Source organism: Rattus norvegicus, chromosome 6 (assembly GCF_021556685.1).
Source record: "Rattus norvegicus strain SHRSP/BbbUtx chromosome 6, alternate assembly SHRSP_T2T, whole genome shotgun sequence".
In the NCBI taxonomy this organism is placed as follows: Eukaryota; Metazoa; Chordata; class Mammalia; order Rodentia; family Muridae; genus Rattus; species Rattus norvegicus.
Window position 1 is genome coordinate 98,561,230 of NC_141539.1, and position 15,419 is coordinate 98,576,648.

The 15,419-nt window shown below is 46.6% G+C and overlaps 1 protein-coding gene and 1 long non-coding RNA gene across 2 annotated transcripts; both read right to left on the reverse strand.

Annotated features, from left to right (window-relative positions):
* Positions 1 to 564: 564 nt before the first annotated feature.
* Positions 565 to 13,888, reverse strand: LOC148005315 (uncharacterized). Its single transcript, XR_015623121.1, has 3 exons — positions 13,805 to 13,888; positions 8,418 to 8,517; positions 565 to 2,633 (listed from the first exon to the last, which is right to left on the reverse strand). It is a non-coding gene; the product is annotated as an uncharacterized LOC148005315 (long non-coding RNA).
* Cdc50b (cell division cycle 50 P4-ATPase accessory subunit B) lies at positions 10,359 to 13,439 on the reverse strand. The gene is given in 1 exon segment (NM_001080380.3): positions 10,359 to 13,439. A coding segment is annotated over 1 exon segment (1,062 nt). The 5' UTR covers positions 13,382 to 13,439; the 3' UTR covers positions 10,359 to 12,319.
* Positions 13,889 to 15,419: the final 1,531 nt, after the last annotated feature.

A 15,419-nucleotide genomic window follows, 5' to 3' on the forward strand; every position in this document is an offset into this window, starting at 1 on the left:
ACAGAGAGCACTCACATACATTACATACATAGATAAACCTTTTATTAAAAAAAGTCTATAGCCATACTGCCCTGAACATGCCCAATCTCACCTGATCTTGGAAGCTAAAACAAAAATACTTAGAGTCAGGCATGGTGGTATATGTGTGTGATCCCAGAGCCCAGGAGGGTGAAGCAGGAAAATTGCTACTCGGGGTCAGCCTTGGCTATATAGTGAGACTGTGTCCCACAAACCCAGGGCCAGCAGACTGTGGACTAGTGCAGAGTATTTGTTTAGCGTGTGCATGGCCTAGAATTCCACCCTTGGGGTGTAGGGGAGGAAACGGAGAGCAAGATACTTATTCTTCAAAACTGTCTGGTCAGAGAACAGTAGCAATGCCCCTCATTCTTTATGTTTATGTCTACGACAATCAAATCTCAAAGAATTAATACTTCCCCAGCGTTAGGGTACAGATCCCTTCTTTATGACAGGGTGCCAAATCTTATCCGCAAAAAAAAAATTACGTTTTAGGGGAAAAGAGATAGCAACCATTAGAAATCCATTGAAGAAATGGTCTATATTATTGGAGTAAAACTTAAACATAAACGTGTCAGTGTCTTTTTAATCAATTAAATGTATAAAACACACAATTACCATGAATTCATTAGTACTTACTTCATTTACTATCGAGAGTTTTGCTTATCTATCAACATATTTATTGTGCCTTTATTTATTTGTCTATTTTTACAGGAGTGGCCTGCCTGTTCCACAGAGCACATCTGGAGGCAGGGGACTACTTTGTGGAATTAGCCCTTTCCTTCCACCCTTACAAGAGTAGGGGTCAAGCACAGGCTTCTGGCTTGCATGACATCTTTACTCTCTGAGCCATCTCCCCAGCCATTCTTTTTTTTTTTTTTTTTTTTTTTTGAGACAGCCTCTCACTTTAGCCCAGCCTGACCTAGAACTCAGAGCACTCTTTCTTCCTTAATTTCCAAGGTGCTGAGATTACATTCGTTGGGCGATCACATTCATCAGGACTTTTGTTTGTACTGCTAATATTTCGCTTGTTCTTCCACAATCTAATAAGAGCAGTGCTCCCCCCCCCCCACTTCCTTCTGGACAGTAGACGCCGGTGATTCTTCCTACTTCCAGGAGAGGGCAGTAGTGTACACCTTTAGAACCAGATTCTATTATGCTGTTAGACCTGCCCTAGAAACCTTTCACTAGGATTTGTCAGTTAGGTCTCATCTTAGTTCCTGACCGACCAGGGAGCCACACCCAGTGGCTAGAAGAGACCTGGTGAAAAACTGAAGCCTCTTCTTCCAAGGTTTGCAATGTGCCGTGCCTAGGAGCAAAAAAAGGCAAGGACGTGCGCTGTCCACAAAGGTCAACTACCACAAGAGCACGGCCCAAGACTTCGCTGCCTTCATACAATTTGGGCATGCCAGCCTCGCTAGAATTGTTGAGGACTGGGAGTTTCAACTTTCCATTCGAGTGCCCTGGGCAGTAACTCACCAGTTGTTTTGGTTATTCCATTTAAAGAAAATGCTGAAGTAGGTTTTTTTTTTCCCATGTTCTTTAACAAGGCACCGAATGTTTATAGATGAATTATGGCTGGCTGACACTTTGTGTCTGATTTGTGTCCTTAACACTGAAAGACACCTGAACATGTCCTGAGAGTGTAGTTTTAGAAGCCCCTTGAGTTTGTCGTTAGCACCGAGCAAATGCTCCAGCAGGTATCGTTCACTACCTAGAGAATGTTCTAGAGAGTGTATATACTACATGAACCGGTAAGAAGAGAGGAGTAGAACAGAGAGCCACGTACCCACCTTGCACACCGGATGCCTCTGTGCCTTCTGTGTCCTTTCCTTCTGATCTGGTTCTATTCTGTTCCGTTGACCTAGCTATCTGTCACTGTGCTAAAATCACCCTGCCTGAGTTACTGGGGCTATTCAGTAAGTCTTCCTTCTGGGTAGTCCAAACTGGAGTCTTCCTACCCCCTTAGTACCGGCCCCCTCTCTCGAATTCTCTTCTTTGTTTTTGCTTTCCCTGATTTAATCTCGACACTTGTGATCAATCACTATGAGCAGAAAACTGAAACGAAAAATAGACAGTGAGACCCTCAGTCACTTAGTCATCCCCCCAGCCTGAGGGCTCAGTTTCAATCCTGGCTCTGGGTCTATACAGCCTGAAGTTAGGTATTTAACTTCACATGACTTCAGCTCCTTCCTAGGTACAGTGTAGACAATACCAGTACCTGCTGCCCAGGCATCCCAATGTGACAAGACAGCCAATGTGCTTGGCAGGTTCCCCCCGGGAACCTCATGACAAATGCCAGTTAATGGACTTCCAGGAGCCAGCCCATTTCTGGAGTCTCTCTGGGCTAACTGGAGTCCCCGCTGTCTCTCAACTAGCTTCAACCCCATGCCAGTTTCTTTCTCCAAAGTTTTGTTTCCAAACTAACAAAATGGAGGAAACATTGAACTTGTCAAGATGAAGCCAAAAGCCAAGATAAGTCACCTGGGTGTCATCTGGAAAGATTTCAGTGTAAGCTGTTTAACTGGGCTTGACTTTAGAAGTGAACTGCAGCTTGTTGCTGACCGCTTCCCCAACACTCAATTCTTCACGGCCACAGAAATACTTGCCAGGAGCCACTGGAAAAGAACCCCGAGATGCTTGTGAAGTCACTGTGGGATCTTGGGGCTTCTCCTTGTTTTTCTCTTTTTGATGAACTTAGGAGGAGAAGCCATTCCTTATTCTGAGGCCAAGGCTCCTTCCTAATTTATTTTTCTGGTTCCTCCGTGGCTTAGAACAAATCCAAAGCCATTTCTTAACTTGTTTTCCAGAAAGAGGAAAGCTCAATGTATCATAATTTTTTATAACTTCTTCCCAGCCACATATATTACTTTTAAAACACAAACATACTTCCCTTTGCCCTGAATTATTCTTTTCCATGTGCAATTTTCCTGACGTATTGGAGTGATATTCCATGGTTTGCACTGACTTGGAGGTTTTATGACTCTGCTGTGTCAGCTCAAGCTAAACATAATCCATTCGTAGCTACTTAGTGCTCAGGGAAATCAACCCCTGAACTTAACTAACTATGGTACGACCTCTGTAAAGTATCATTTACAGTTCTAAAATCGCTATTATGGAGATAACAAGATGTGCCAAATGTCATAAACCAAACACCAGCCACAAGCAGGTCAGCTACTACTGCACCTCTCTTTTCCTTCCATTTTTGGGTAGTTCTCCATAATGCTATTTTTGTTTAAATGGATTCTGAGGTAATTACCCAGCAGAGGAAAACAATGTTCATTTTATACTGTATTATAAAATACTCCAGTGAGTAAAGAATTCTCCTCTATAAAGAAGCACCGCAGAAATGTAAATACTCCATTAACATACTGCAGTTTACTAGCAAGGACCTCCATTCCCTGTGAGCATTAAAGACCCACCCCACCATCCAGGGCTGATGTAACCCAGCTGCTATTCATCTCTGCAAATTACTTTATGGAGGAAACCCTGACTGAACATTTAAGTTCTCCAGATGGGAACTCTGAGTTTAGTGTTTGCGTGCCCTTCGGAATATACCTGTGTTCACAGCACCCTTAACCCTAGAGTTTGTGATCTTTTACTGTGTCATGTCCGCATCTCATTTGTTTCCTGAGCATTACAACACATTCGATTATAGGAAACGAGCTGTGTCACGGTGGTAGAGTAACGGAGCTGTCAGCTTCCTGGTTGCCATTCAACAACTATTTAAGGATCTGTGTGCACTGTTTCTGGTACCAGGGATTGGCAATGAGAACCAAGGAGGGAACAGGTTCTCGGCTCCTGTAGTTAACAGGCTGAGTGTGGGGGCAGAGACAGGAGAAACAGGTGTCTAGGTGACATGGCAGATACACTAAGAGAAGAGTGGAATGGATCCAAAGGAGGACCAGGCTGAAGACAGGACGTGGAAGAGGTGGGAAGGGCTAGAATCTTGTGGAGGTGTTGGAAGAAAGGAGCCTAAAAATCCAGAGCAAAGGCAACCATGGAAGCCCTGATGACCCATCTGGGGATCTAGCCTCCCTCCAGTAGGATGTATGCATCATGGGTGATTGTAAGTTGGGGGCTAACGTATGAGGTTTGTTATTTGGGTTGTGGTTGGAATGTGGAAAGTCAACTGGTCTCCTGATCAGGAGGTTCCTCCCACTTCCAGGTAAGGAAGAACAAAGCCAGGCCAGGGTACCAGTAACGATGGGTTTGATTGACAATGCCTTTGGGCTACAGATGCTACAGTGTCTGACAGCAAGAGAAAACAGACACAGACCAGCCAAGCAGGCAGTTCAGGATTCTGACTAAGGGAATGGAGGAGTCCAGTTAAGTACCAGGAATGATCCAGAAAGTGTGGAGGTTTGAGTGAGAATGGTCCCCATAGGCCTATATGTTTGAATGCTTGCTCCCCAGTTAATGGAATTTTTTGGGAAGGATTAGGAGGTGTGGCCTTGTTGGAGGAGGTGTGTTACTGGGAGTGGGCTTTGAGGTTTCAAAAACCCAGGCAATGCTCAGTCTTGTACTCCCTCCCTTCCCTTTCTCCTTTCCCTTCTCTCTCTGTCTCTCTCTGTCTCTCTGTCTGTCTGTCTGTCTCTCTCTCTCTCTGTCTCTCTCTCTCTGTCTCTCTCTGTCTCTCTCTCTGTCTCTGTCTCTCTGTCTCTGTCTCTCTCTGTCTCTCTCTGTCTCTCTCTGTCTCTCTCTGTCTCTCTCTCTCTGTCTCTCTCTCTCTCTCTCTCTCTCTCTCTCTCTCTGTCTCTCTCTCTCTGCTACCTTTTAATCAGGATGCAAGCTCTGAGCTACTACTGCAGAACCATGCCTACCCGCCTGCCTGCTTCCATGGTCCCCACCATAACAGTCACAGACTAGCCTTCTGGAACTGGAAGCAAGCCCCTAGTTAAATACTTTCTTTTATAAGTTGCCTTGGCCGTGGTGTTTCCTCCCAGCAAGAGAATAGTAACTAAGACAGAAGTGCAAGGCCTGCAGTACTTGGCTCAGCATTGGCAACAGTAACCTTGGCTCTGACCACACACAGATGGTACCCAAGAGGTAACAGGAAGTGTGAGTTAGGGGAGAAGATGGTAATGGAGGCAGGGGAGTTGACACTTATCTATCAGTCACTCAATGATGATTTCAGGATCCGTGTAAGTGAACAGAAGCACAGTTGGCCTCTCTAAGGAAAACTTGACAGAAACCACGTTCAGGGCTTTGGACACTGTGTCGAAGTAACCAATGAGTCTTAAGTTTTAAAGACTTGCACAACAAAATGAAAAGATTAGAGTTTTCAATTCTATTACTCGGTCTGAGTGGGAAGCGTTGTATCTCCTAATTCAGATGTGTTGACAGAAATGGTAAACATGGGCTCAGTGATTAAAGTGCTTTCTGAAAGCATGAGAACCCATACAAATCCCAGGTGGCATGGCAGCCTGCCTGAAATATCAGACCCAGAAAGAAAACACAAGGGATACCAGATGCAAACTAAGACTTGTCATATCAGTGAGCTCTGAGTTTGATTGAGACCCCCTGCCTCAGGGACTAGGGTAGAGCACAGTAGATGAAGACTCCCAACAGAAACTCATGGTTGCACAGAGTACCGAGATGACTGTTCAGCCCTCATTGATATCATTTATATCATTATAACATTTACACCATCCCCTGTAAGGCTCGGGGGACACTGTGGAAGAGGAAGCAGAAAGAATATAAGAGCCAGAGTATAGGGAGAAGGGCTAGAAGATGTCATTGTCTGGGTGAGACGCAGACATTGTAATTACAAACTCACAACAACACCAGGTCTGGAAAAGGAAAGGAAAGGGGAGGAGAGGAGAGGAGAGAAGAGGAGAGGAGAGGAGAGGAGAGAAGAGGAGGGGAGGGGAGGGGAGGGGAGGGGAGGAGAGGAGAGGAGAGGAGGAGAGGAGAGGAGAGGAGAGGAGGAGAGGAGAGGAGAGGAGGAGAGGAGAGGAGAGGAGAGGAGAGGAGAGGAGAGAAGAGAAGAGAAGAGAAGAGAAGAGAAGAGAAGAGAAGAGAAGAGAAGAGAAGAGAAGAGAAGAAAAGAAAGCAACACCAGCGGTCAGGCTTGGATGGAGGAGAGGCCTGGGGCCCCGAATCATCTTTCTGCCACTGATAGATTCAGGAATCGAGCCCTCATTGACTTCAGTTGTCCACCCACTGATGACCCCATTAAGCTCCAATGTGCACTTTGAATTCAGTACCTGATGGCCTGGCTAAGTTAAATAGGTAACAAAACGAAACCACAAGTCATGAACATAGGAAAGGTTCTGCTAGGGCTGGGGCAGGGGAATCTGTAAGAGGGATGGGAAAGAGATGGAAGGGTGTCGGAGAAAATAATCAGAATACACACGCACACACACACACACACACACATCACATCACACACAGCACATCATACACACACACACACTCACACACACACAGCACATCACACACACTCACACACACAGCACATTACACACACACACAGCACATCACACACACACAGCACATCACACACACACAGCACATCACACACACACAGCACATCACACACACACACAGCACATCACACACACCCTTACACACACACAGCACATCACACACACACACAGCACATCACACACACACTTACACACACACAGCACATCACACACACACTTACACACACAGCACATCACACACACACACAGCACATCACACACACACAGCACATCACACACACACAGCACATCACACACACACAGCACATCACACACACTCACACACACACAGCACATCACACACACACAGCACATCACACACACAGCACATCACACACAGCACATCACACACACACAGAACATCACACACACACTTACACACACACACACAGCACATCACACACACCCACAGCACATCACACACACTCACACACAGCACATCATACACACACACAGCACATCACACACACACAGCACATCACACACACACACAGCACATCACACACACACAGCACATCACACACACACACAGCACATCACACACACACAGCACATCACACACACACAGCACATCACACACACACACAGCACATCACACACACACACAGCACATCACACACACACAGCACATCACACACACACAGCACATCACACACACACAGCACATCACACACACAGCACATCACACACACACACAGCACATCACACACACACACAGCACATCACACACACACAGCACATCACACACACACACAGCACATCACACACACACACCCACAGCACATCACACACACTCACACACAGCACATCATACACACACACAGCACATCACACACACACAGCACATCACACACACACAGCACATCACACACACACAGCACATCACACACACAGCACATCACACACACACAGCACATCACACACACACAGCACATCACACACACACAGCACATCACACACACACACAGCACATCACACACACACACAGCACATCACACACACACACAGCACATCACACACACACAGCACATCACACACACACAGCACATCACACACACTTACACACACAGCACATCACATCACACACACACAGCATATCACACACACACCACATCACACACACACTTACACACACACACAGCACATCACACACACACAGCACATCACACACACACAGCACATCACACACACACAGCACATCACACACATACACAGCACAACACACACACTTACACAGCACAACACACACACAAACACACATGTATACATACGGCACAAAACACACACTAACACACACAGACACACACACTCACACCACACATACTACACACACAGCACAACATACACAGATACACACACAGCACAACACACACACACTCACATAGCACATCACACACAGACACACACACAGCACATCACACACACACTCACATAGCACATCACACACACACAGCATATCACACACACACACACACAGCACATCACACACAGCACAACACACAGACACACAGCACAACATACAGTTAACACACATAGACACACACTCACAAACCATGCACACACACACACACACACACAAAGAATATAAGCAAGTGTAATAATTAACAATTAAGCAATCTAATTCAGTGGCCATCACATCATTCAATATTAGATTTTCTGTTTCTAAGGAACATAACTTTAACTATTATTACACTTGTTTATTGTGTGTACTTGTGCATGTGTGTGGACATATATGTGAAAGAGCTCCAGTGTGGAGGTTGGTGAATAACTTGTAGAACTGAGCTCCCTGCCTTCACTAGGTAGGTCCTGGGATTAGAACTGGGGTTGTCAGGGCTGGCAGGAAATGCCTTCACCTACTGAGCCATCGCCCCGGCCTGAACTGCTTATTGCTACATGGAGTTTTGAACAAAACAGAAAGGAAAATGTTCCTACCTCTTTGGTCTTGATGACTTTCTAGAAGCTCGTGCATTTCGATGGATAGGGGTAATGAGACCACACACTGTTAAGCACCTTGGGCTTCCGGAACAAAGGCCTTTTAGAAAAACAAAACAATCTTTATTAAGGACATGTGGTTCTTCTATCTACTATGGGAGCTTGGTGAAGAGCAGTGTGGAGGGCGGGACTATGAAGGCTCCTCGTGGCAATACCTTTGCTTGTAACTAGAAGGTAAATTGCACTCAAATTGGTCAACAAAACAAGCTAAGGGGAGCAGAAGGGGGTGAGTCACTCTTCACTCATTGCATCTCCTCCAAGCCCTCTCATTGGTGGATTCTGTGGCTGAGAAAACTCTTGCCTTCTCCACAGCAACCCTAGCCGCCGACCCCTTGCCCTCTGGGTGCCCTGTCAGCCTAGGAATATGTCTGGTATGTGTTCCCCTTCATCTTTCCCTTCCTGTCTGTGTTTGGTCTCACTGCCTAGACTTCTCTGTGTCGTGCAAGCTAAGCCCACAGGTATGTGAGTTGAAGGAGGGCTGACATACTCTAGAGATCTTGCCAGGAGGATTAACTATGGGTGTCTTCATACAAGGTGACACAGCAGTGCAGGTGGCTTTCCCAAAGGTGGTGCCACTTTTATTGGGGAACTTCCAGGGGATGCTGGTTTACCACACCAGCAACTGAAAAGCAGCTGAACAACTTAGCCCGTTCTCTACAAAGTGGAAGCTGCCTTGGGAGATCTCCTCAGGCCCTTAACGAGTTCCAGTCATATTTGGTAGGGTCTTTTAAGTGACTCTTCTGTTTGTTGGAGAGAGAATTAAAAGAAATTCTCCTGGGGGAAAATTTGCTTTTTAATTGCCAACTAAAAGTAACCAGATCTGTTTGTCCTATAATGAAAATGTGAGTCGCAATGAATGTCCAGTGCAAACTAAAAAAAAAAAAAAAAAAAAGAATTTAATTTTATTGATAGCGACTGATGATTTCCATCCAAGTCCATATAAGGAGCTGGTTGGTAACACTGAGACTTACCATTAGCTCTTTGGTGTGTCAGAAGGAGTTTTGGTTACATCTTACTGAGTAACACTTGTTCCTAAGGAAAGTCTGTCCTTGGTTATTTTTTTTTTTAAACAGTTGCCTAGTCAGCAGATTGTTGAGCCATTTCAGTTGAAGAGATGCTAGAAATTCAGCTTGGTTTTTTTTTTTTTTGTTTTTTTGTTTTTTTGTTTTTTTTTTTCCGGAGCTGGGGACCGAACCCAGGGCCTTGTGCTTCCTAGGTAAGCGCTCTACCACTGAGCTAAATCCCCAGCCCCTTGGTTTTTTGTTTGTTTGTTTTTTTCTTTCTTTTTTTTTTTGTTTTTGTTTTTTTTGTTTTTTTTTTTTAAATGGGCATTTCACTGAGCACTTCTGTTTGTCCTTTTCTTCCCAAAGTGGCTCAAAGTTGATTTCGAGTCCAGCTGCTGATGCTCAATGTGTCTCACTCCCTGCTGGGAAACATGAGGAAGGACTAACCAGAATCGATGCTGGGCAAAAATGCTACACAGCACAGGGGCCACTGTCACAAAGTGTCACAGCAAAGGCCTGACACTTTAGTTTTAAACTTCCTGCTCATCGAGGTCTCAAATACCAACAGATAATTGTTAATTTGCGATCTGAGTAAAAGGCAGGCTGCTGTGATCACATTCTTTAACAAACTTTCATATAAAATTCAAAAGACATTGTCATTTATCAAATTTAAACAACAATTGAGGATCGTGTCATCCAAACACAGGACGTTGACATAAGTTCAAATTCTGTGTTAGGAAGTTAGCAATGAAAGAATGAGTCCGTGTCGACTGAATGGCGATGCTCTGGCTACAATATAAGAGTGCTCGTAACATGAGGCAAATGGTTAGCACTGTGTGCCTTTAAGATCATAGTTCAAAAGAACTACGCAATGTGATAACAGAGAAAGACAAATACAACCTTTATTCTCTTTCAAAAACCTCGAAAACAAAGCCTGGAAACTACGATTTAATCCCAGGACTTAGGTTTCATGGTCTCATATAAAAACTTATAACAAAAAGATTAATGCTCTACAAAATGAAATATAGTTACCCTTAACTATATAGGGGGAAATGAAGCAAACGTCTTTACCTGACACAGAGGAGAGCTGATCAACCAAGCATCCATAATAAATAAAGCGTTCTGAAGTACAGTGTCACGTTCAGCTTACATAGTCAAGAATATCACAAGATGTGACCTGATATTAAATGTTATCACATTCGGAAGTCAGAAAGCCAACACATTGGAATTGCTAAAGAATTTCTTTGATATGCATAAAAGTTATTTTAAGTCACTTTTTAATCTTAGGCATGCTGTTCATCTAAAAATAAGTATTAACTAAAACAGAAGAATAGAATGAATGGAAATAATCACCGTAGCTCAACATCTGACAGCCATAAAACATACTCCAAGACCTGTGCTGCCTTCGAGGAATGAAAATACACCAGCAACCAGAAAATAACTGCACTAGGGAGTCAGCCCAGAGCACCCTGACAAATGCCAAGTAACTTTTCTTCAGGGAACCTGGAAGACAGTATCATGGAAAATTTTATTTTTAATTTTCTTTTAAATTATTGTTCCATAAAAGGGGGGGATGGTTTAAAATAAAAATGTCCCAATTGTCTCTGAGACTAGCTTTATATCAATTGTAGGCAATCAAATAAAATCAGCCCAGTAATTTTAACATTATCTTAAAGGCTAAAATAATCCCGAGTCTATTTTGCTTATAAGAATATATCTATCCCTCATCATTCTTAAACGTGATCACTAGAAATGCGTTTCATTTGAGAGTTGACACTGACTTAAGATAATTCTTTGTGAAAATAACACAAAGTTAACTAAATTATTCCCTTCAGCATCAAAAAAAAAAAAAAAAGACGATGATTCATTCAAAAGGGGGGGGGGGTGAGAAGTCAGGCAGAAGTCGGTCCCTCAAGGTCCCAAGGAAACAGCTCCTCACCAAGATCATTTGCAGTCCGGTTTTTCAGGTTAAAACACTTCCCCCTGAGCCATGCAAACTGCGCTTGCATTTTCAAAGTTTTACACAGCCTCTTGTTAAGTTTGCTTTCACGTTTAATGACGCGCTTTGGCCCTGCAGATCTGCAGCTTCCTAGACCTAGCAATTTTTCTCACTTGTCCCATAAATTGCAAGCTTCCTTCCTATGCTCAAGAGCAAACACCAACACTATGATTGCCACCGTTCGTGGGAACAAATTATTACAGGAAAAACAGAGCTCAGGTGAGTACTTCAGGCCCAACCTGGGTCAGCATTCCCAAATTTAAGGGCACAGGGACTCCAGAGAAGCTTGCTCATCCTGGCCTTACTGTATCAGAACCTGAGGGGCCTGGCGCCTCTTCATCGACTTAGATTTTAACAAATGTGCTTTTCCCACTCCCCCAAGCTTCTGTAGGCCATCAGTGGACATAATTTTCCATCCCAACACTTCCCCACCCCATCCGGTATCTTCCTCCCAGAAAACTGAGGGTGGCTGAAGCTTAGAGGGAGGAACAAAAGCTTAGATTCAGAATGGGATCCAACTGCTGGCTGTTGGTCTTAATGAGTTCCAATCCAGGAATCTTCCGTGTCCTTTGCCCTGGAATGCTGTAGACTTTAAGGACCTGCCATGTCCATCCGGTAAGCCACGGGGGAGATGGGCAGAAATGGCAAGATGTGTCACTCTGCAGTCCAAAACCTGAGAACAGTCCCGTATCTCTTAAGAGTGAGCGTGTAATTCCCTTCTTCAGGCCCTTCGTCCACAACAACAGATCAGTGAGCCTTAAGTTGTGTTAGGAGCAAAGGGCTACCACCGCTAAATGCGGCTTGGCCAAGAAGCAGGAAGGGGTTCTTGGGAGGCAAGATCACTCATCGTCATTGTCGTCGTCATCCTGGTCCTGGTAGCGAATGTAGACGACCAGCATGACAAAGCCCATGAGGATACAGAGGGAGCCGACGACCAGGTAGGCGATGCCCAGAAAAGGGTTCTTGCCACCCATCCATGAGATGTTGCTAAGGATGATAAGCTTGTGGCCGCCGAAGGCGCGCACGGGGTAGTTGTAGGTGATGTTGACCCGGTAAGTGCCCCGGGGAAGACCGGCCGAGTAGTTGCCCTGGCGGATGCGCGCATACAGCTTGCGGAACGTGGGCAGCGCTGCGGTGCGCATCCACACCACGAAGTCCTGGTTGATGAAGCCGGTGTTGTTGGGATCCGGGCTGAGCTCATAAACCGGCCGGTGCCAGTTGGGCGGCGGCGCCGTGCCCTTGAAGGCCAGCGCCAGGCTGCCGTTCACCAGCGGCGGGTTGCGGAACTTGACGTGGTAGTCAGTCCACCAGGCGATGGCGGTGCGGTCGAGCGGCACCTCGACGAAAGGGTCCGCGGGCTGGCGCTGGTGCCAGAGCGAGAAGGAGTCGTTGAAGAGGCTGTTGGCGATGGCGCCGCACGGCGCGATGGGCAGGCCGTCGGAGCTGAACTGGTAGGGGGCGCACTCGTTGGCCGGGTGGCGCAGCGCGCTGGCCAGGCCGCTGAGCTGAGCGTCGTCGCGGGACACGCCGTAGCGCCGGTTGTTCTGGTAAAAGTTGGACAGCTCGTAGTAGAGGTACACGGGGCCCGGGAAGAGCTCGGGCAGCGTGAAGCTCCAGGAGCACTGGCAGCTGGGCGGCGGCGCGCGGTCCTGGCCCTTGGCGGCGCACACCGAGCAGTTGCCGGTGCCGGGGTTGCCGGTGTAGTCGTACTCCAGCTCCTGGATGCCGTTGGAGGAGTAGAAGAGGCCCAGTCCCAGGCCGATGAACGCCAGGCCGGCGCAGAAGAAGAGCGGCAGCGTGATGCCGGCCGACAGCAGCGGCTGCCAGGCGGGGAGGCGCTGCTGCGTGAAGGCGGTGTTGTCGGGCTGCTGCGCGCCCCGCGCCGAGGCGCTCCAGGTCATGGCGGGGTCTCAGCCGGGGCCTGCGGTGGGTGCTCAACCCGGGTCAGCGGCGGGCCTCCCGCCTCCACTCGCCGTCTCCGCTCGACGGCTGCTCCCCGGCCCCGCCTCCCGCCCGCGCAGGTGCGCCCGCCCCGCCCCCCACGCAGGTGAGGCTGAATCCCCGGCGCCCCGCCTCTGCCCCGGCTGCTCAGTTCCGCCACCGCCCGGGTGACCTGGGACTGGCTCCGCCCCTGCATGGCGCCCTTCCCAGGTGAGCAGGGCGAGGCTCCTCACCTCACCCGGCTCTGACTCTACAGTCCTCCCTTTCTGGCTCCTCCTCCTCCTCTCCCCTCCCCTCTCCTCCCCCTTCTCCCCTCTCTCCTACCCCCCTCCCAGTTCTCCCACTCCTGGGTGGGTGAGTGATGGGCTCTGAATGGGTCTTACCTTTGCTCGGGTTCCTTTGCTCGGGTTCCTTTCCTCTTCTACAGGGCCTGGGCAACTTCCCCCAAATCACAAGCCTGACTTAAACAAGAAAGTTCCACCCCAGAGCTTGCTTGCTCCAGGGTGGGGTTCTGTTGGCTTGATTATTTATTAGCTTGTTAAGGCTGTTAATCCTCCTTATTTAAGGAAAAGGGTGAGTCTTAAGTAGGGTTTCACTTAGTTTTCAAGCACAAATTATAGTGCCCTGGGTGTTACATTATGGTAACTGCATCAATTTCAACATGGAGTTCTTATTCTCCACTTTTTATTTAGGGCGGCATGGTGGTGGTGGGGGAGATGGGAGGGGTTAGTATTTTCTAGCCAGTTTCTCCAGTCTGGCTTGATAGCTATGAAAGGTGGAAAGTTCTGTAAAAATAAAGTGATCTTTAAAGAAGAATCAAAGACTGGGAGAATTTGCAGCCTTGAATGTCTTCTCTAACTGTCTGGAGAAACTAGCAAGGAGGGGAAAAATCCCCGCTATGGACTACATCTGACGTTCTTTTCAGTTCTTCTGCTTGTCTAGAGAAAAGCCTGATTCACCCTCCACCTGGGTGGGGGGACGGTGCCGATATCCACAGTCAAGGACATTTACGTGTTGGCCCAAGTTGAACTAGGATTTATAAACTGTATAAAAACTCTAATTAGCCCGGGATTCGAGGGTTGGTTTGTTTGTTGTTTTTGTCTGTACATAGGTTAGAATACACAGAACATAGGGGACTCTGTATTAAATCTTCCTTAGGTACTGAAGTTCACCCTTCCAGCTCATATAGTGTAAATAAATGCTTTCTCTGTTATTCTTGCATACCTGTTCATGTATTGCACTCAGCACTCATCCAAAAATCCAAAGAGACTTGGAAAACTAAAAGAGTTGTTAAAAACAGTTTTAATGTTGTCCCTCCAAGTCTTCAGCCCTATGCTGAACAATGTAGAAGACAAGAGGCAATTAGACCAAAATAGAATCTTAGTACTCTAATAAGGCACTCTCTGGGCTGTTGTTGTTTGTTTGTTTGTACTAGAGTTATCTGAGAAGAAGGAACCACAACAGAGAAGATGTCTCCATAAGCCTGGCCTGAGGTGTGTTATTCTGATTAAGGATTGATGTGGGCAGCGCCACCTCTGGGCAGGAGGTCCTGGAGAACATTAGAAAGCAGGCTGAACAAGTCACAGGAAGCAAGCCAGTAAGCAGTGTTCCTGGTGACTTCTGTATCAGTTCCCACCTCCAGCTTCCTGCCCTGGGTTCTTTGGCAATGGACTGCGATGTGGAAACGTAGTCTGAAATAAGCCCTTTCCTTCTCAATTTGCTTTCTGTCGTGGTATTTTATCATAGGAATAGAAACCCAAGGCAGGCATGTCCTATGTAGGAAAAAGAATCAAAACAGCCAGTAGCTGGCCTAAGATCTCATATCAAGTTGGACGAGAGCGACACTATGTTGACTTTGTTCCATTGAATGAATCTGGCTAAGTCTTAGAGAATGCTGCAGACGACCCAGCTGTCTTCAATCCTACTTTATTCCTTACACCACACCCAAAGGGTCACAGTCCCCCTTACACTTTTAGTTTTTAATAAAACAATAAACTG